This window comes from Macrobrachium nipponense, chromosome 22 (assembly GCF_015104395.2).
Source record: "Macrobrachium nipponense isolate FS-2020 chromosome 22, ASM1510439v2, whole genome shotgun sequence".
Taxonomy (NCBI): Eukaryota; Metazoa; Arthropoda; class Malacostraca; order Decapoda; family Palaemonidae; genus Macrobrachium; species Macrobrachium nipponense.
The window spans coordinates 62,721,408-62,743,456 of NC_087213.1; the positions used below are offsets into that span (position 1 = coordinate 62,721,408).

Sequence of the window (22,049 nt, forward strand, 5' to 3'; positions counted from 1 at the left end):
TAGAAAAAACAATGGCTATGGTTCCAATGGAGGTCGAAACGGTAAGAAAAATGGCAACGGCAAACGGAATGGTAGTGGAAATGGTAATGGCTATGGCGCAAATGGGAATGGAGCTGCTGTTTCTGCCAGCGATATTTATGGTCCACCTGCTGCCCCTAACAATGGCTATGGAGCGCCTGCTGCTCCAAGCAATGCTTATGGAGCTCCTGAAGACCCTTCCTCAGCATATGGTGCTCCATTTTAAATGACCTTTGCATCCTAAGTATTATCAGACGTCATTTTTGTTTTCCTGTCTCCTTGCATATGGACTCCTGACAAAGTGGATTTCCAGAGGCACAATATATTTATTTAAATAAAATATGGAAGAGCACACATACTTTTATTTACCCACAGAGACCAACCAATGACAAAATGCTCATCATTTATAACTAATGTCAGTGCGACCTCAGTGTTCATAAATCAATCCACTTATTACATATTTTCATAAAAACCGCTTAATAATTTTTACTAACCTCTGTTCTTTAGCACTTTTACTTTACATGGATGTTCAATCTAATTTTCCTGAATAAGGATAAAAAATGGTTAAAGTACTTGATATACTCTTAAATTGATCTTCCATAGTTAATGGAAACACATTTTCAGCATCTTGTTAGCAAAAGAATAACCAATAAGACTTTATTTGTGCCCAAACTTATTTTTCAAATTATTTAAATAATGGACAAAGTTTTACCTGTTCGTCAATTACTTTACTTACCCTAACAAAAATACTCCATGGAAACTTCTTTGAAAAGTAGACGTTCTGATGAATAACGCACCAACTTGAATAAGAGTGAAAAAAAGAAGTACAGTAGATAAGATTAAATTTAATAAAAGGTTGAGAACAGCATAATTATGCGGGTGGCAAACTGACGCATATTCCCAAACAGAATTTTGAATAGTCCGAAAATAATAAAAAAAATAAAATGCCCTTAGCTATAAATGCATCGATGTTCAGTTTATCAGAGATATGGCACCAGTCAAGTCTATTTTGCCAACTCTAGAAATTGGCCTTTGGCCTGTACTAGACAGACCAATATTCTTTGTTTTTCCTTTTCTTTCTCTCTTTACAACTTCTGCTAAAGAACCCTTATAGACATAGTCAACTGTCAATAAACCCACGAGGGATATAAAGGAAAATCAGCCTGGAGAGAGAGAGAGAGACCTTACCTTACAGACCTTACATGTTGTTCGGGTTGCTCCAGGTCCCTCAGTGTGAGGCACCTCTAATGTCTACCAGAGAGTTGCTAGTACATCTTCCGGTATATTTTGCATCTTCCAATCTTGGATGGTCTGGGATGCAGTTTAGATATCTGTCGAGCTTATTCTTAACACATCTACGCTCACTCCCGATATATTCCTCAGATGAGCTGGCAACGCATTGAATAGACGCTGCATTATCGATGCTGGTGCGTAGTGGATTAATGTCCTGTGTGCTTTCCTTATTTTTCCTGGTATAGTTTTGGGCACTATTAACCTACCTCTGCTTGCTCTTTCTGATATTTTTAGTTCCATGATGTTTTCTGCTATTCCTTCTATCTGTTTCCATGCCTGAATTATCATGTAGCGTTCTCTTCTCCTTTCTAGACTATATAATTTTAAGGATTGTAGTCTTTCCCAGTAGTCAAGGTCCTTAACTTCTTCTATTCTAGCTGTAAAGGACCTTTGTACACTCTCTATTTGTGCAATATCCTTTTGATAGTGTGGGTACCATATCATATTGCAATATTTAAGTGGACTACGAACATATGTTTTATAAAGCATAATCATGTGTTCAGCTTTTCTTGTTTTGAAGTGCCGTAACAACATTCCCATTTTTGCTTTACATTTTGCCAACAGAATTGCTATTTGATCATTGCATAACATGTTCCTATTCATCATCACACTGCTTCCTTATTTGTGATTGTCTCATTATTAGGTCCCCTATATGCATATAACTTTCCTTCTCTGTCTCCATATTTATTGATTCAAATTTATCAGAGTTAAATACCATCCTATTTACCTCTGCCCAATCATATACTTTGTTAAGGTCTCTTTGTAGAGCGTTCGTATCTTCATCACATGTAATTTCTCTACTTATTATTGTGTCATCAGCGAAACTACTCACTACCGAATCCTTAACATTACTGTCTAGTGTCATCAGCGAAACTACTCACTACCGAATCCTTAACATTACTGTCTATGTCTTCAATCATAATAACAAACAGTATTGCAGCTAACACCGTACCTTGTGGCGCACCGGATATTACCTTGGCTTCATCCGATTTCTCGTCGTTTGCAATAACTATCTGTTTTCTGTTGTGTAAAAATTCTTTTAACCATCTTCCTACTTTATCCACGATATTGTGTTTTCTAATTTTCTTCGCTAATATATTATGGTCTACCTTGTCAAAAGCTTTTGCAAAGTCTAGATAAACCACATCTGTTTTCATTTCCGCCTTTTTCCCCCATATTTTTGAATATGTTCTCACGGTGGACTAACAGTTGGTTTGTGTACTTTTTCCGGGTACGAAACCATGTTGTCCTTTATTAAACAAATTATTTTTTATAAATGTTTCATAATATTTTTCTTCATTACCCTTTCATACACTTTCATAATATGTGATGTTAGACTCACAGGCCTATAATTACTAGCCTCTAGTCTTGATCCACTTTTGAAAGTAGGGGTAATATATGCTAATTTGTGCTCATCATAAATCTTGCCTGTATCTACACTTTGTCTTAATAATATTGCAAGTGGCTTTGCGATAGAATGAACTACTTTCTTTAACAAAATAGCAGGAATTCATCAGGCCCTGCTGCAGCTCCATTTTTAATTTCATTAATACACAAATATCAGACTTCATTAATATCTATGTCAGCTAAATATTCACTATTTTCGTCCCTTACTTCTATATCATTATCTTCATTTCTATTCTAGGGGTGAATTCTCTCTTATATCGTTCTGCCAATATGTTGCAAATTTCCTTTTTTTTCATTCGTTAATCTCCCTTCAAATCTTAGAGGGCCAATTTCTATTCTTCTTTTATTCATCTTTTTTGCGTATGTGTATAATAGTTTGGGTTTTGCTTGATATTTATTAGTGTTTTTTCTTCCAAGTCCCGTTTTTCATTTTCTTTTGATTGTATAATCTTTTTTGTTCTGCTTTTTCTATCTTACTTTTTAGTTCTATAACTTTCCATGCATTTTTTTCTTTTGCAAGAACTTTTTTCCACTTTCTGATTTTCTGGAACAAGATCCTTCTGTCTCTTGGTATGCATGACTGATGTTTACTTTTCTTCTTCGGTATATTTATCCACTATTTGTTTTTCTCTAATATTTTATATAATATCTCCGTATTTACCCTTATGTCATCACTTACGAAAATGTTATCCCAATTTTTATTTAATTCCTCATTTATTTCTGACCATTTTATATTTTTTACTGTAGAAGTTGTATTTTCCATATCCTTCCCACTATTTCATTTCTTGCTTATCTCTGTTTTCACTTGCTTTGGAATGGACTGTTAATTCTATGACATTATGGTCTGAAATATTCGCATTATAAACTATTATTTCTTTAACATAATTCATCTCGTTCACAAATACTAAGGTCTAAAGTATTTTCCTTTCTTGTTGGCAGGTGATTTATTTGTTGAATGTTGTATTCTAGTAGCATATCTAATAGCTTTTCGAATTGCCTCTTATCTTCTGCACTACTATTACTCTCTTTTTTATATGTATAAGTACAACCACAATCTCCTATTCGTTCTTTCCAGTCTACGAAAGGAAAGTTGAAGTCTCCAGATAGGAGAATAATCCAGTCCTTGTGATTTCTACATATATCCAATTTTTCTATTATTAAGTCAAACTCTTTAGTATTAGGAGGTCTATATATTACTATGTTCATTAATTTTTCAGATTCAAATTCTACCGCTATTAGTTCACATTCTGAGTTACTATATTTCTCATATACTTCTTTTCCTTGTTTTTTGTCTTTCCCATATATTGCGGTTCCCCCTTGATTCCTATTTTTTCTATCTGATCTATAAGTTTGGAACCCTTTTATTTGATCATCATTCCCAGTCTCTTGGGAATACCAGGTTTCACTTATATTCATTAAATCTATTTTCTTTTCATTTTGGGTTAGTTCTTCTAAGTACTCTATTTTTTCTTTTTGAGTTACTTGTAACTAAACCCTGCGCATTCATCACTATGATGGTTTCGGTGTTTTTTCTTCTTCCTTTAATATTGGTAATAATAAGGATTTTCCCATGTCTCTTTCCTGTTCTGGTATGTCTTCTTTTTTTCATTTCCAGAAATTCTGACATTAAAAAATCCAACTTTTCCATAATATTTGATCTTCCTTCATCATAATTATTAATTTTGTGTCTGAATCTGCAATTTTCTCCGTATCTGCAATTTCCTCTTGCATAATAAATACAGTTATTATCTCTTGAGTAGAATCTTGGAACTGATGCTTTGAAATTTTTGCTGACCCTCTGCATATCTCATTGGTGCTTGCTTTTTTTCTTTTACCTGATATTCTTTATTCTCTTTATTTCTTTCTTTCTTATTTTGGATTTTATTACTTGATTGGTTATTTATTTGATTATGATTCATGGCTACAGGGTGCATATATTTACATTTTTTATCAAACTTACATCCTTTTCCTTCTTTTAGGTTTTTGCATATTTTTATTTTTTGGATGCAGATCTCTGCATCATTCCCATAGCCATCTACGGTAATGCAACAATTTTACCATAGATTTCATAGTTGTGACATACCTTAGGATGTTTGTAGTAACATCTTTCTCCAAATCTGCAATTCCCTCTTTTCAAAAGGTTTCAGACTTTGTCTTTTTGTCTATTTTTCCCTCTTTCCGTCATTGTGTAGATCTGGGTAGTACCTCTTCTGGATTTTCTTTTGTGTTGTCATATCGTAATTTATTTCTTCGTAGGTATGCTGCTTTATTGCCTCATATGTAGTATCAATGAGTATCTCTGCATCCATACTTTTATCTTGAGAGAGAGAGAGAGAGAGAGAGGAGAGAGAGAGAGAGAGAGCGAGAGAGGAAGAGAGAGAGAGAGAGGGAGGGGGGGGAAGGTGATAAATAATTACATTTGAGGTGATAGGAAATAAAATCGATGCTCCTGAAATGCATCAGACCTCAGCAAAGAGCAGGACTTAATTTGCTCCTCACTTGAATATTTGGAGATCAGAAGATTCCACACAACTGCATTTGGCAAACTTCCTTATTTTATTTGTACCAAAAAAAAAAAACTCCTGAGAAACTGACACACTGCAGCAGCAGCCACCTAGTGTAGCGAGCATAAATAGCTAGGTCAGGTAGAGGAGTATACAGGATGCTACCGTTGTAGTACATTTTATGCATAATGAACTCACTTTACGTATATGCCACAAGTCAACATTATAGAGTTGGCACAATAAATTTGACTGATGCCATAACTTTAACCAAGAGTTTGAGATGAGGGTCAGGACCAAGAGATCACAGTAAAGAACACTGCTAGTGTTTTGAAGAAGAATTTTTTTTTTTTTTTTTTTTTTTTTTTTTTTTTAGAAACTGTGGAAGCAATATTATGTATGTTTCTAAAAAAAATTCCATTTATTTCAAAAAGTACTCCTAATACCTTAAAAAATGTCACTGACATTTTAAACTGTACCATTTAAATGTAAATCATGATGCAAAGACAAAACTGTTATAGATCGACTAACATACGCTTAGTCTCTGAGGGGCTGAGGGTCATGACCCAAAACCTACTCCATTCCTGAATGTGCGCCAGAACTCTGTTCAAGGATTCTGTAATCACAGACCTAAGGCGTGGACAAGGAACAGCAGCTTTAAGAATAGCATCATTAGCGTATGCAATCATTATGTTCTCCAGACCTTGCCACATGTCACATAGAATAGATAAATTGCAAAAGTCTAAGAACACCACATTGCGGAACACCTAAAATGACATTTCAAAGGCCAGCGACACAGACTCTTTAGGCTTTGCTTATTAAAAAAACGATTTAATATTAATTAAATATCCACCAATTCCTAATAATCTTGTAGATAAGAGCTCCATGATTCACTAGGCAGGCTAAATCTGTTAACGCTGTCACTTCGTTGTTTTCTAGTATTTGGTTTCATATTACTCGGTTTCCATCCAAACCACTTCATGTGGTGCGTCCTAAATCAGTTTCTTGGGTTGAGTCCACACTAGAGTAAATCATGCCATAAACTCACGCTAGTAAATTATCGTATATATATCTGAAATAAGTTGAAACAAGTCAACGACCATAAATGAATAACAAATCCTTGGGAGTTCCGGATAATCGCAAGTGACACTGGTTGCGACTACCAAGAGGTCGCTGACTTTTATTCAAAATGTTTTTGATTTGTTGCCAATAAGTCATCGACTTTTCTTTATGACATGTTTTACTGCAATGTGGATTCACGTTTAAACAAACGTTTAAAATCTCTAATAATAACATTTTCGTAGGTGCCACGCTACTTCCAAATGATTTTAATTTCTGCTCACTACACAATGAAGTTCTTCACAATTATTTATGCAAGAACTATTGTATATTTTGGAGAGAGAGAGAGAGAGAGAGAGAGAGAGAGAGAGAGAGAGAGAGAGAGAGAGAGAGAGATGGGGTGGCCAAATAGAACATACATTTTTAACAACTGTTTTCCTTATAACAATGTTCAAAACGGGCAGATGATATGGGTGGTTCTTTCGTTTCCGGAATTAGGGAGTGATCCTCGCGCCAAAGCGATTCTCGAAACGGACATAAAGACAAAATAAATATATAATTAAAAATCCTAAGACGTCTATACAATAGAAACCAACTTTAAGAGTAGAATTATCATTTATTTTAGAAATGACTGGAAGTTTCGCACGATTCGTATTCTTCTGTTTTCGCAAGCGTAACACATCTGAAATGAGATCATTTTCGTGATGCACAACCTTGCTATGGAAGGCCCCATGCAAGGTCACCGACTGGAAGCCGAAACCTGCCCGGCCCAGCCAGCAGAATATAAAGGCGTCTTCCTCCTATCGTGACATCAGTCAGGCACACCATCTTCCACCCATTGCAACTTCTGTCTGATCTGTTCCTTCAAATCAACCATGAAGGTTCTTGCTCTTTGTGGTGAGTTCCTCAACTATGAAATATCTATTTATTGAAGCATATCCACATGAGAACTGTTTTGAACGTTTATCTAATAGTAGATTTAAATGCTGCGCTTTTGAATACATAACAGCTTTTGACTTTCAAAGAAATATAACGACGAAATATGGTGGAAAAAATTCTCCACTCACCTACATTCTTCTATCATTAGCAAATTTGATATAAGTCAATATAATATTGCCTACCGAATAAAATTTCATTTAGTATAAAAGTAACAATCTCAAGTAAATATGCAACGTAACAATACATATATAATCATATAATATAAAACCGCAAGACTCGTTGAAATTAATCAACACGAATATATAAGATATGAATAAAGACATCAGTTGTAGTAATCCTGATTTATTTGTTATTTTCCCAGCTCTCTTCGCCTACGCATCTGCAGACAGAAGGCCACAACCACCAAGCAATGGGTATGGAGCTCCACCAAGCAATTCCTATGGACCTCCAAGGAACGGCTATGGGGTAGACCCACTTGCTGCCTTGGCGGAAAACATTCCTGGAGGTGGTGTTCCTGGAGAAGATTATCCCGTCTTAGCCTCTGTTCCTGACACTGGATTCGACTGCAATGCCCAGAATGTCCCTGGGTATTATGCTGACACCGACCCTGAAGCTGGTTGCCAGGTCTTCCACATCTGCCAGGACAGGCCCAATGGACGCCGTCAGCAGGACTCCTTCCTCTGCCCCAACGGCACCATCTTCAACCAACAGTACCTCGTCTGTGACTGGTGGTTCAACTTCGACTGCGCTGACGCCGAATCCTTCTACTCAGTCAACGAGCTCATTGGAGTCGTTCCTTATGGATATGGAAAAAGTAATGGCAATGGTAACAATGGCTATGGTTCCAATGGAAATGGTAATGGTAACAACGGCTATGGTTCCAATGGAAATGGTAATGGCAAGAATGGTAACGGTAGAAGCAACAATGGCTATAGTTCCAACGGAGGTCGAAACGGCAAGAAAAATGGCAACGGCAAAAGGAATGGTAATGGAAATGGTAATGGCTATGGCGCAAATGGGAATGGAGCTGCAGTTTCTGCCAGCGATATTTATGGTCCACCTGCTGCCCCTAACAATGGCTATGGAGCACCTGCTGCTCCAAGCAATGCTTATGGAGCTCCTGAAGACCCTTCCTCAGCATATGGTGCTCCATTTTAAACGACCTTTGCATCGTAAGTATTATCCTACGTCATTTTTTTTTTCTGTCTCCTTGAATATGGCTCCTGACAAAGTGGATTTCCAGAGGCACAATATATTTATTTAAATAAAATATGGAAGAGTACGCATACTTTTATTTACCCACAGAGACCAACCAATGAGAAAATGTTCATCATTTAAAACTGATGTCAGTACGACCTCATTGTTCATATATCAATCCACATATTCAATATTTTCATAAAAACCGTTTAATACTTTTTAATAACCCATGTTCTTTAATACTCATTACGTTACATGGATATTCAATCTGATTTTCCTGAATAAGAATAAAAAAAATTGTTAAAACACTTATTCTTTTAAAAGAAATGTCAGACTTTTAGGTTCTTGATATACTCTTAAATTTATCTTCTATAGTCAATGGAAAAAATTTTTTCACCATCTTGTTAGCAAAAGAATAACCAATAAGACTATTTGTACACAAACTTATTTTTCAAGTTATCTAAACAGTGGACAAAATTATATCTGTCCCACAATTACATTATTTACCCTAATAAAAATATTCCATGAAAACTTCTTGAAAAGTAGATGTTCTGATGAATAGCGCACGAACTTGAACAAGATTGAAAAAAAAAGAAGTACTGTAGATAAGATTAAATTTAATAAAAGGTGGAGAACAACATAATTATGTGAGTGGCATAACTGACGCATATACCAAAATATTAGAAGAGTTCTGAAATAAACCGAAAAGAAAATACGGAAAAATCTTGAAGATGATTAGAGCAAGAGATCTATACTTGAGTATTAAGTAATAAACAGTATTTTACTAGCTATAACATACCCTTAGCTATAAATGCATCAATGTTTAGTTTATCCGAGATATGGCAGCAGTCATGTCTATTTTCCCAACTCTAGAAACTGGCCATTGGCTAGTCCTTAAAATAAGCGCATTATGTTTGTTGCGTTTAATGTACTATAATGACAAACATTCTCTGCACTATTCTTTACCTGACATAGATGTTTTTTCCTTTCCTTTCTTCCTTTAAAACTTCTACTAAAGAAGCCTTATAGACAGAGTTAACCGTCCATAAACCCACGATGGATATAAAAGAAAATCAGCCTGCAGAGAGAGAGAGAGAGAGAGAGAGAGAGAGAGAGAGAGAGAGAGAGAGAGAGAGAGAGAGAGAGAGCGGAAAAGGTGATAAATAATTTGAAGTGATAGGAAATAAAATCGATGCTCCTGGAATGCACGAGATCTTAGCAGAGAGCAGGACCTGAATTTGCTCCTCGCTTTAATACTTGGAGATCAGAAGATTCCACAACTGCATTTGGCAAACTTCCTTATTTTATTTGTACCCAAGAAAAAACTCCTGAGAAACTGACACACTGTTTGCAGCAGCAGCAGATGCCTCCCTAGTGATGCGAGCATAATTAGGTAGGTCAGGTAGAAAAAGAGTATACAGGATGCTTTCGTTGTAGTACATTTTATACATAATTAACTCACTTTACGTCTATGCCACAAGCCAACATTAAGAGTTGGCACAATAAATTTGACTGATGCCATAACTTTAACCAAGAGTTTGAGATGAGAGTAAGCACCAGAAGATCACACTAAAGAACAGTGCCAGAGAATATGAAGGACGAAAAGAGTTCACATTATTAGATACAATAACTTCATAATGAATCATTCGAAAACGTTTCTGCAAGATACCAACTATTTTGGAAATTGTGGAAGCAATATGTATGTATGTTTCTAAAAAATCCATATATTTTCAAAAAAATGCTCATAATATCTTAAAAAATGTCATTGACATTTAAAGCTGTACCATTTAAATATAAATCATGTTACAAAGACACAACTGTTCTAGATCGGCTATCATACCCTGAGGTTCTCAGGGGCTGAGGGTCAAGACCCAAAACCTTCTCCATTCCTGAATGTGTGTCAGTTCTCTACTCAAGGATTCTGTAACCATAGACCTAAGGCGTGGAAGATGAACAGCAGCTTTAAGAATAGCATCATTAGCGTATCTAATCATTATGTTCTCTAGACCTTGCCACATGTCACCTAGAATTGATAATAGATTGCAAAGGTCCAAGAACACCACATTGCGGAACACCTAAAATGACATTACAAAGGCCACTATACGGGCCAGCGACACAGACTCTTTAGGCTTTGTTTATTACAAAAATTCTATTTATTATTAATCAAAGATCCATCAATTACCAATAATCTTTTAGATAAGAGCTCCATGATTGACTAGGCAGGCTATATCTGCTTATGCTGTTACTTTGTTGTTTTATAGTATTAGGTTTCATATTACTCAGTTTCCGTCCAAACCCACTTCGTGTGGCGCGTCTTAAATCAGTTTCTTGTGTTGTGTCCACACTAAAGTAAAACATGTCATAAACTCACGCTAGTAACTTATCGCATACTATCTGAAATAAATGAAAACAAGTCAAAGTCCATAAGTGGGTAACAAATTCTTGCCAGATCCGGATACTCGCAAGTGACATTGGTTGCGACTACCAATAGGTCGCTGACTTTTATTCAAAATTGTTGTGATGTATTGCCGATAAGTTATCGAGTTTTCTTTATGACATATTTTACGGCAATGCGCATGCACCTTTAAACAAAAGTTTAAAATCTCTACTAATAACATTTTCGTAGATGCCATGCTACTCACAAATGATTTGAATTTCTGCTCAATACCCAATGAAGTTTTTCGCAATTATTTATGCAAGAAATATTATATGTTATGGAGAGAGAGAGAGAGAGAGAGAGAGAGAGAGAGAGAGAGAGAGAGAGAGAGAGAGAGAGAGCATATATTTTTAATAACTGTTACATTTTTAATGTTAATAATGTGCAGATGATATGGGTGGTTCTTTCGTTTCCGGAATTAGGAAGTGATCATCACCCCTAATAAGCAATTTTCGAATTGGACTTCAAGACAAAATAAATATATAAAGATCCTAAAACGCCTATATAACGGAAACTAACTCTAACAGTAAGAATTATGAATGATTTCTGAAATAAATGAAAGTCTCCCACGATTCGGATGCTTCAGTTTTCGTAACTGTAAAACTTCTGAAATGAGATCATTTTCGAGATGCACAACCTTGCTATGGAAGGCCCCATGCAAGGTCACCGACTGGAAGCCGAAACCTGCCCTGCCCAGCCACCAGAATATAAAGGCGTCTTCCTCCTATCGTGACATCAGTCAGGCTCACCATCTTCCACCCATTGCAACTTCTGTCTGATCTGTTCCTTCAAATCAACCATGAAGGTTCTTGCTCTTTGTGGTGAGTACCTAAACTGTGAAATATCTATTTTTTTTTGAAAACCGTTTTGAACGTTTATCTAATATTCGATTTAAATGCCGCGCTTTTGAATACAGAACACAGCTGTTGACTTTCAAAGAAATGTAACGACGAAATATTCTGGAAAAAATTCTCCACTCACCTACATTCTTCCATCATTAGAAAATTTGATATAAGTCATGTTGATAATGTTGACTACCGAATAAAATTTCATTTAGTATAAAAGTAACAATCTTAAGTAAATATGCAACGTAACAATACATATATAATTATATAATATAAAAACGCGAGACTCGTTGAAATTAATCAACACCGATATATAGGAGATGAATACAGACATCAGTTGTAGAAATCCTGATTTATTTGTTATTTTTCCCAGCTCTCTTCGCCTACGCATCAGCAGACAGAAGGCCACAACCACCAAGCAATGGTTATGGAGCCCCACCACCATCTCCAAGCAATGGGTATGGAGCTCCACCAAGCAATTCCTATGGACCTCCAAGGAACGGCTATGGGGTAGACCCACTTGCTGCCTTGGCGGAAAATATTCCTGGAGGTGGTGTTCCTGGTGAAGATTATCCCGTCTTAGCCTCTGTTCCTGACACTGGATTCGACTGCAATGCCCAGAATGTTCCTGGGTATTATGCTGATACCGACCCTGAAGCTGGTTGCCAGGTCTTCCACATCTGCCAGGACAGGCCCAGTGGACGCCGTCAGCAGGACTCCTTCCTCTGCCCCAACGGCACCATCTTCAACCAACAGTACCTCGTCTGTGACTGGTGGTTCAACTTCGACTGCGCTGACGCTGAAGACTTCTACTCAGTCAACGAGCTCATTGGAGTCGTTCCTTATGGATATGGAAAAAGTAATGGCAATGGTAACAATGGATATGGTTCCAATGGAAATGGTAATGGTAACAACGGCTATGGTTCCAATGGAAATGGTAATGGCAAGAATGGTAACGGTAGAAGCAACAATGGCTATGGTTCCAATGGAGGTCGAAACGGCAAGAAAAATAGCAACGGCAAAAGGAATGGTAATGGAAATGGTAATGGCTATGGCGCAAATGGGAATGGGGCTGCTGTTTCTCCCAGCGATATTTATGGACCACCTGCTGCCCCTAACAATGGTTATGGAGCACCTGCTGCTCCAAGCAATGCTTATGGAGCTCCTGAAGACCCTTCCTCAGCATATGGTGCTCCATTTTAAACGACCTTTGCATCCTAAGTATTATCCGGCGTCATTTTTGTTTTCCTGTCTCCTTGAAGATTGACTACTGACAAAGTGGATTTACAGAAGCACAATATATTTATTTAAATAAAATATGGAAGAGTACGCATACTTTTATTTACCCACAGAGACCAACCAATGACAAAATGTTCATCATCTAAAACTGATGTCAGTGCGACCTCATTGTTCATATATCAATCCACCTATTCCATATTTTCATAAGAACTGTTTAATACTTTTAATAACCCATGTTCTTTAATACTCCTTATGTTACATGGGTATTTAATCTGACTTCCCTGAATAAGAATAAAAAATGATTGAAGCACTTATTCTTTTAAAAGAAATGTCAGACTTTTATGGTCTTGGTATATTCTTAAATTTATTTTCCATAGTCAATGGAAACACATTTTTCAGCATCTTGTTAGCAAAAGCATAACCAATAAGACTTTATTTGTACCTAAACTTATTTTTCAAGTTATTTAAATAGTAGACAAAGTTATGCCTTTTCGTCAATTACTTTATTTACCCGAACAACAAAAATACCCCTTGAAAACCTCTTTGAAAAGTAGATGTTTTGATGAATAACGCACCAACTTGAACAAGAGTGAAAAAAAAAAGTTCTGAAGATAAGGTTAAATTTAATAAAAAATGGAGAACAGCATAATTACGCGGGTGGCAAACTGACGCATATTCCGAAACATTAGAAGAGTCCTGAATGGTCCGAAAATAATAAACATTTTAAGAAAACAATGAAAAATCGTGAAGATGATTTATAGCAAGAGATCTACTTATATATTATGTAATAAACAATATTTTACAAGCAATAAAATGCCCATAACTATAAATTCATCAAAATTTAGTTTATCAGAGATATGGTACCAGTCAAGTCTATTTTGCTAACTCTAGACGGTGGCCTTTCGCCGGACCTTAAGTAAACGCATTATGTTTTTTACGTTGAATGTACTACAATGACAAACATTCTCTGCATTCTTCTTTATCTGACATAGTTGTTTTTTCCTTTTCTTTCTTTCTTTAAAACTTCTGCTAAAGAACCCTTATAGGCAGAGTCAACCGTCCATAAACCAACGAGGGCCATAAAGGAAAATCAGCCTGCAGAGAGAGAGAGAGAGAGAGAGAGAGAGAGAGAGAGAGAGAGAGAGAGAGAGAGAGAGGCTATAGGAAAATGTGATAAATAATTACATTTGAGGTGACAGAAAATAAAATCGATGCTCCTGAAATGCATGAGACCTCAGCAGAGAGCAGGACTGAATTTGCTCCTCACTTGATTATTATTTTAGTTGTAGCCAAGAAAAAACTCCTGAGAATCTGACACACTGTTTGCAGCAGCAGCAGATGCCTCCCTAGTGATGCAAGCATAAATAGCTAGGTCAGGTAGAAAAAGAGTATACAGGATGCTTTCGTTGTAGTACATTTTATATATAATGAACTCACTTTACGTCTATGCCACAAGCCAACATTAAGAGTTGGCACAATAAATTTGATAGATTCCATAACTTTAACCAAGAGTTTGAGATGAGAGTCAGCACCAGAAGATCACACCTAAAATGACATTACAAAAAGCTACTATACGGGCAAGCGACACAGACTCTTTAAGCTTTGTTTATTAAAAAAAGTTCAATTTAATATTAATCAAAGACCCACCAATTCTCAATAATCTTGTTGATAAGAGCTCCATGATTCACTAGGCAGGCTAAATCTGCTAACGCTGTCACTTTGTTTTTTTCTGGTATTAGGTTTCATACCACTCGGTTTCCATCCAAACCCACTTCATGTGGTGCGTCCTAAATCAGTTTTTTGGGTTGTGTTCACACTAGAGTAAAACATGTCATAAACTCACGCTAGCAACTTATCGCATATAGACCTGAAATAAGTTGAAACAAGTCAACGACCATAAGTGGATAACAAATTCTTGGGAGTTCCGGATAACCGCAAGTGACACTGGTTACAACTACCAATAGGTTGCTGACTTTTATTCAAAATGTTTGCGATGTATTGCCGATAGGTCATCGACCTGTGCATATGGCGTGTTTTACTGCAATGTGGATGCACCTTTAAACAAATGTTTAAAATCTTTAATAATAACATTTTCGTAGATGCCATGCTACTCCCAAATGATTTGAATTTCTGCTCAATACCCAATGAAGTTTCGCAATTATTTATGCAAGAAATATTATATGTTATGGAGAGAGAGAGAGAGAGAGAGAGAGAGAGAGAGAGAGAGAGAGAGAGAGAGAGAGAGAGAGAGAGAGAGAGAGTGGTGAGGTGGGTGGATAGGGTATAAGCATAACTTTATCTTATGTAAACTGAAAACTTGAAGATATATAATGCAGAGAGAAGAGAGAGAGAGAGAACAGATGAGAGACGAGAGAGAGAGAGAGAGAGAAGAGTGGTGAGGTTGGTGGATAGGGCTTAAGCATAACTTTATCTTATGTCAAACTCGAAAACTTGAAGATAATACAATGCAGAGACGAGAGAGAGAGGAGGAGAGAGGGGGGGGGGGGAGAAGGGAGGAGAGAAGGAGAGGAGAGAGAGAAAGAAGAAGAACAAAATTAACATTTTTAATAACTGGTTACCTTGTTTTAATGTTTAAAAATAAGTGCAGAGTGATATGGGTGGTTCTTTCGCTACCGGAATTAGGGAGTGATCCTCACGCCAAAGAAATTCTCGAAATATACACAAAGACAAATTAGATACAAAAATCCTAAGACGCCTATATAATAGAAACCAACTCTAACAGTAAGAATTATGAATGATTTCAGAAATTACTGGAAGTTTCCCAATATTCGTATGCTTCTGTATTCTCAAGCGTAACACATCTGAAATGAGACCATTTTCGTGATGCATCAACCTTGCTATGGAAGGCCCCATGCAAGGTCACCGACTGGAAGCCGAAACCTGCCCGGCCCAGCCAGCAGAATATAAAGGCGTCTTCCTCCTATCGTGACATCAGTCAGGCTCACCATCTTCCACCCATTGCAACTTCTGTCTGATCTGCTCCTTCAAATCAACCATGAAAGTTCTTGCTCTTTGCGGTGAGTGCCTCAACACGGAAATATAAGTTTTCTCAATGAGAAACCTGTTTTGAAATTTTATCTAATGGTAGACCAAAACAACATACTTCTGCATGTCTAAAAAAAAAAGGATGATGCCTGCATTTCACTTCCAACTGATTTCTATCAGAGCTGTAACGACAAAAATTTCTAGAAATATTCTCCATTCACCTACCTTTCTTCAGTACAACAATTTTGTTGGTTCATAATATTAAGTGATTGTTGGAAAAATTTTCATTTAGTACGAAAGTTGAAAACTGTAGAGGTATTTATGTAATGAATAAAGACCATGAAAACGTGATACTCGGTGATATAATGTAACAACAATATATAATAGCCGTTTTCACATTTGACAAACACAGGCATCAATTCTTTTTATCCCCATTTATTCCTTATTCTTCCAGCTCTCTTCGCCTACGCATCAGCAGACGGAAGGCCACCAAGCAATGGTTATGGAGCCCCACCACCATCTCCAAGCAATGGGTATGGAGCTCCACCAAGCAATTCCTATGGACCTCCAAGGAACGGCTATGGGGTAGACCCACTTGCTGCCTTGGCGGAAAACATTCCTGGAGGTGGTGTTCCTGGTGAAGATTATCCCGTCTTGGCCTCTGTTCCTGACACTGGATTCGACTGCAACGCCCAGAATGTCCCTGGTTACTACGCTGACACTGACCCTGAAGCTGGCTGCCAGGTCTTCCACATTTGCCAGGACAGGCCCAGTGGACGCCGTCAGCAGGACTCCTTCCTCTGCCCCAACGGCACCATCTTCAACCAACAGTACCTCGTCTGTGACTGGTGGTTCAACTTCGACTGCGCTGACGCTGAAGACTTCTACTCAGTCAACGAGCTCATTGGAGTTCAGCCTTACGGATATGGGAAAAGTAATGGCAATGGTAACAATGGCTACGGGTCTAACGGCAATGGTAACAGAAACAATGGCTATGGTTCCAACGGAAGCCGAAATGGCAAGAAGAACGGTAATGGTAAGAGGAACGGCAATGGAAATGGCAATGGTTATGGTGCAAATGGCAACGGTGCTGCTGTATCCCCAAGCGATATTTATGGACCACCTGCTACCCCTAGCAATGGCTATGGGGCACCTGCTGCTCCCAGCGACGCTTATGGAGCCCCCGAAGACCCTTCTGCTGCCTACGGAGCTCCTTTCTAAACAAATAATCAGAAGCCATTCGACAAGCTGACAGTGTTTCCGATATTTTGCCAGATATGAATCCACAGTGAAATGGAGTTATAAAATCATAATATATTTCTGTAAATAAAATCAGAACATTAGCATATACTTTTAATCATCCATTCAACAGATATAATTGAAAATGTCACTCCCTTTAAAATGGAAAATCCTTGTTTATTTTAATTATTTGACTGGAGTAATGTATTTTTTAATTATTGTTCATTCTGTTTTTGTCACTGATACCTACGACTCATTTCGTTCAAACCCAATTACGCAAACTACCTATGGTTTAGTTACAACAGAATTTATATTTTCTGAAGCTTTTCAATACAAAGAGACATATGCCTAAGCAGCTTCATGAGATATAAAAAAAATAATGTCGTATTTGTGACGCAGTAATATCGTATAAAGATCACAATGCACATATTTCCTATTACATAAGCTGTTCTCTGTAGTCATTTAATTTGTTTACACATTTCAAAATTTTTCATGCAATTACCCGAGAACAGGAAAACCTTAGTAGCTATCATTGAATTAAAGAACAAAGCTATCTAATTTGCAGAAATAGAAGCTGAAGTAAAATGGAAAACCCCTGGTTCCCAACCTCCCGCCCCCCCAAAAAATATACCAAGTCAAAAACTTTAGAACTATTTCTACAACATATCGTTTAACAAAGATTACTTGTTTTCTGCACGATTTACTGTTCTTAAGACAAGCCAGTGATGAACAGATGAGTAAAAAGTATTCAGCTAAAAGAACCTCTGCATAAAACATACATATCAACTAATCTACCATCCTTAGGTAGATAACTACAACAAACAATCAAGAAACAACTATCGGCTTGAACAAAACCTAACTTAACGAATAAAAATACCATTACCTTCACCATAGTAATCACATCTTCGGCATCAAATGAAAACATAAGAAAGTTTGATAAAACAAATATTAATAATAATAATCATTATAACTACATGATGATCTTCATTAAGAGATTTTTTGAAGGGTTCAGAAGGTGAAATCGTACTTCTGAATCTCCATTTAAGGGGGGAATATTGTTGCTAATGGAATAATCTACATCGATACACAGAAACATGAAAGAGTGAGAAATTGGAGATTCAAATTACGTGGAAAAATAATTTTATGATTAAATGATATGACAGTGGTGAGAAAATGGAATAAGAAGTATTGGTAGGGGGAAATGTATATATCTTTATAGGGCAAGCAGGAGGGGGCTCAAATAATATAAAAGGACAAGAGGACAGATTTGTTTGAAATTGAACGCATTTAATTAGGAGAATGATTAACGAGCAAGAGCTTGAGAAATTACAAGAAGAAATCATTCGTGTTTAGCGACTGTGTTTTCAATTAAAACCTATAATACCTGATTCTGGGAAAATGTTAGTCATTACTACTGACGCGATAGTTCTCTATGAAAATGAAATCAGAAAATACATTAGGCTCGACGATGCAATACTGTAGCATTATATAATTCATCCCATGGTACGGAATCAAGCAGCTAATAGTCGTCAAATGAAGTTATCAGGGTGTGAGGTTGGGTTCAAGTCAGAGCTGGGCACTAAGTACTTTTAATGTACTTAAGTACTAAGTACTAAGTACTCAAGCAAAAAGTACTTAAGTACTAAGTACTAAGTACATTTTCTAAAAGTACTTAAGTATTAAGTACAATAAAGTACTTAAGTACATTTGTATCTATTGTATCACTAAATAATAATTGTTCAACAAAGTGGTATTTACTGAATAGTTACCTTTCCAGTTTCCTGCAATGATGAATTTAATACAGTTGTAAAAATAGTAAAGTGGTAAAAATAGTAAATAAATAAAATGAACTGACAGGTTACATTCATTTAATGCTGAAGATTATAGATGGCACATTTCGAACAATAAAACTAAACCAAAATAAACTTAAAAGTTACTTTTTCTTAAATGGCACCTTTCCTCACAAAAGACTTGAAGACTTATAGCTACTAATTGAATACAAATTTGTTAAATATTACTAGTATCACAAAAATATGAGTACTAAATTCTTTCACAACACAAAATACTATCTATTGTATCACTAAATAATAATTGTTCAACCAAGTGGTACTTATTGAATAGTTACCTTTCCAGTTTCCTGCAATTATGAATTTAATACAGTTTGCAGTGGAAATTTATGTTAGTGGAAGATAACTCAGGTGCAAAATTTATTATTAGCTCTTATTAACATAAGTCGCTCAAATGTTTTGTCAGCCAATGAGGACCTCTTGGGTGTGAGGGTCATTCCAGCCACAGAAAAAAAAGTCTCTCAACTGGAGCAGACGATGGTATAGTTGTGTTGTATCTTAAAAATAAAGATTTCACTAAGGGATATTTGTTGAGGCTTTGAAGATTCTTATCTTTATCCTTAAGAAATTCGAGGATCTGCATATCAACTGACATGTGACCAGAAGGTTGACTAGCAGTTCCTTTTTCCTTAAAACCAAAATAATCCTCTTCTTCTAATCCACTGGTCGCTGAGTCTACATTAGGAGGAGGCAATGAAACTGAAAGTTCATTTGCAGATTCAATGAGCATCTTTTTAACAAGTTCTTTTTTATTTTCATGGCTCCATTTTGCACTAATTGTAACCCACCTCAACTTGAAGTAAGGGTGAGTGACAGTTGCCATTATTGCTTCACGCACGTCCAGAGAGTCCTCCTTTAAATTTAAAAATTTTCCAAATCGTTCCTCAAATCCATCAGAAATGGCAGAAAGAAGAGGTTTGCAGTACTTGAGAGCTTTGCTTTTGAAAGCGCCAAGTTTGTTTTCAACTGTTAGGAGTGTTGGTATCAATTCGCCAAAGCAAATATCTTTTTCCCCTTGCAGGCGATCAATTGCTACTGCTATTGGAGTCAACGTTTCAACATACTCCGCTATAAATTCAATCTCTTTTAGTTTCAATGGCGGTAAACCCAGTTCTGTCATTAACTGGTGCAATTTCTCTTTGTTATTCAGCAGCACGCCGAGAGTGTCATACAAAGAATTCCATCGTGTTACACACGGTAAACGGATCTGACAACCTAGCCTGTTCTTGATTATTTCTGCCGATTTTGGCCTACCACTTTTATTCCAAAGTGCACTGCATTTTCCCATTGTAGAATGATTAATTGCTGCAAACGGTGCATTTTTCAGAGCTTTTTTAGCATCCGTTGTTGCCACTAAGCTAAGAGTATGTGAGGCGCATCTTACATGTTTTGAGAGGTTGTGTTCCAAGACTTGATCATCTGCCCCAATAGCTGGACTTTCGAGGACATCTTCATCTTCGTCTGTTTCTGAATCAGCATCATCATCTAGGTCACATATGTTAGAAGACTCATATTTGAGAGCATTTACTCCAAACTCACGGAATGCTTTAACGAAATTTGACCCGTTGTCAGTGACTGTACTAACAACTTTACTGATGGGGATGTTAAAATCAGTCATGATATGCTCCATTTTCTCGGCAATTTTATCGTGAGTATGTTCACCCTTGAAACGCTGACAACAAAGTGCACCACTCTTTCGTTCCAAATTTGTTTCATCAATCTGAAAGAACAAATCTTCATTATAGTTTCATATGTGGTCATAGGGGTCTATCTCCAAAACCCTAGTCGTGGGTTTTGTTTTTACCTGCACCTTCAGGAGGAAGGCACCCTTAGGATTGACCCTATGATCTTCACATATATATCATTATGGTCTTTACGTTATAAGGATGCCAGGGATATCATTCTTTTGACAATTGGACTTATAGTTTAGAAAGAGTTTAATGAACATAGACCTGCACCTTCAGGAGGGAGGCGCCCTTAGGATTGCCCTATGACATTCAGATATATATATATATAATATATATATATATATATATGAATATATATATATATAGATATATATATTATATATATATATATATATGTACTATCTATATATATTATTATATATATATTATTTATAATATATATATATATATATATATATAACCCTGGGTCATGCACTTTTTTTTAATATGTAGGAGATTTAGTTTAATTAAGTGAACTCACCAAATGAACGGTGACCCCAAGAAAAATGCGTTCATATAGAACTAAATAAATAATAATTTTATAAAATATTTAATGCAAAGTACTTAAGTACTTTGTACTTAATGTACAATAAAAAAGTAGTTAAGTACTGTACTAAGTACTTATATATATATATACGTATATATATATATATATATATATATATATATATATATATATACCCTGGGTCATGCACTTTTTTAATATGTAGGAGATTTAGTTTAATTAAGTGAACTCACCAAATGAACGGTGACCCCAAGAAAACTGCGTTCATATAGAACTAAATAAATAATAATTTTATAAAATATTTAATGCAAAGTACTTAAGTACTTTGTACTTAAGTACTGTACTTAAGTACTCATTTCTAAAAGTACTTGAAGTACATTTTTAAAGTACACAAATGTACTTAAGTACTTTTGTACTTAAGTACTGCCCAGCTCTGGTTCAAGTACAACCAACTACATTACTTGATTTCTTACTGTGAATCCACTCCAAGTAGCAGTGATAAACAGTGTAACTGATCATTCTAATTGTATGGAAGTACGTGATCTTACCTACCAGTCCAAGTTCTTTTTATGCAATATTCTGACGCTGCAAGGAATTCAAGAATGATACGCGTAGGACATCCCGCATCAAGCGGTTGTTACAGCATAGTTTCGTCTTCTATTACTGTTCAAATCAAGTTATCCAATCTTGACCCTAACATTATCTCTTGCCCTCTATCTTTTAGACAAAATCTGTACAGCTGGGGTTGTCTTTCTGTCTGTTTGTTTGTTTGTATGTTGTTTTTACGTTG

The 22,049-nt window shown here is 36.3% G+C and overlaps 4 protein-coding genes across 4 annotated transcripts in view; all 4 read left to right on the forward strand.

Moving 5' to 3' along the window:
• Positions 1-374, forward strand: part of LOC135198411 (pro-resilin-like) — a 1,449-nt gene extending 1,075 nt beyond the window's left edge. The window contains exon 2 of the mRNA XM_064225945.1: positions 1-374. This exon is cut by the window's left edge and continues 586 nt beyond it. Within this exon, the coding sequence (XP_064082015.1) occupies positions 1-244 (244 nt within the window). The 3' untranslated portion in view covers positions 245-374.
• A 6,724-nt stretch (positions 375-7,098) lies between these two features.
• On the forward strand, positions 7,099-8,453 carry LOC135198738 (pro-resilin-like). Its single transcript, XM_064226593.1, has 2 exons — positions 7,099-7,175; positions 7,579-8,453. The coding sequence occupies exons 1-2, from the start codon at positions 7,154-7,156 to the stop codon at positions 8,373-8,375; spliced, it is 819 nt and encodes a 272-aa protein (XP_064082663.1). The 5' UTR covers positions 7,099-7,153; the 3' UTR covers positions 8,376-8,453.
• Positions 8,454-11,572: 3,119 nt separating this feature from the next.
• On the forward strand, positions 11,573-13,025 carry LOC135198737 (pro-resilin-like). The gene is made up of 2 exons (XM_064226591.1): positions 11,573-11,672; positions 12,070-13,025. Exons 1-2 carry the CDS (start codon positions 11,651-11,653, stop codon positions 12,897-12,899), a joined length of 852 nt encoding a protein of 283 aa, XP_064082661.1. The 5' UTR covers positions 11,573-11,650; the 3' UTR covers positions 12,900-13,025.
• Positions 13,026-15,901: 2,876 nt separating this feature from the next.
• On the forward strand, positions 15,902-17,284 carry LOC135198739 (pro-resilin-like). Its single transcript, XM_064226594.1, has 2 exons — positions 15,902-15,973; positions 16,396-17,284. Exons 1-2 carry the CDS (start codon positions 15,952-15,954, stop codon positions 17,160-17,162), a joined length of 789 nt encoding a protein of 262 aa, XP_064082664.1. The 5' UTR covers positions 15,902-15,951; the 3' UTR covers positions 17,163-17,284.
• The last annotated feature ends 4,765 nt before the right edge of the window (positions 17,285-22,049 follow it).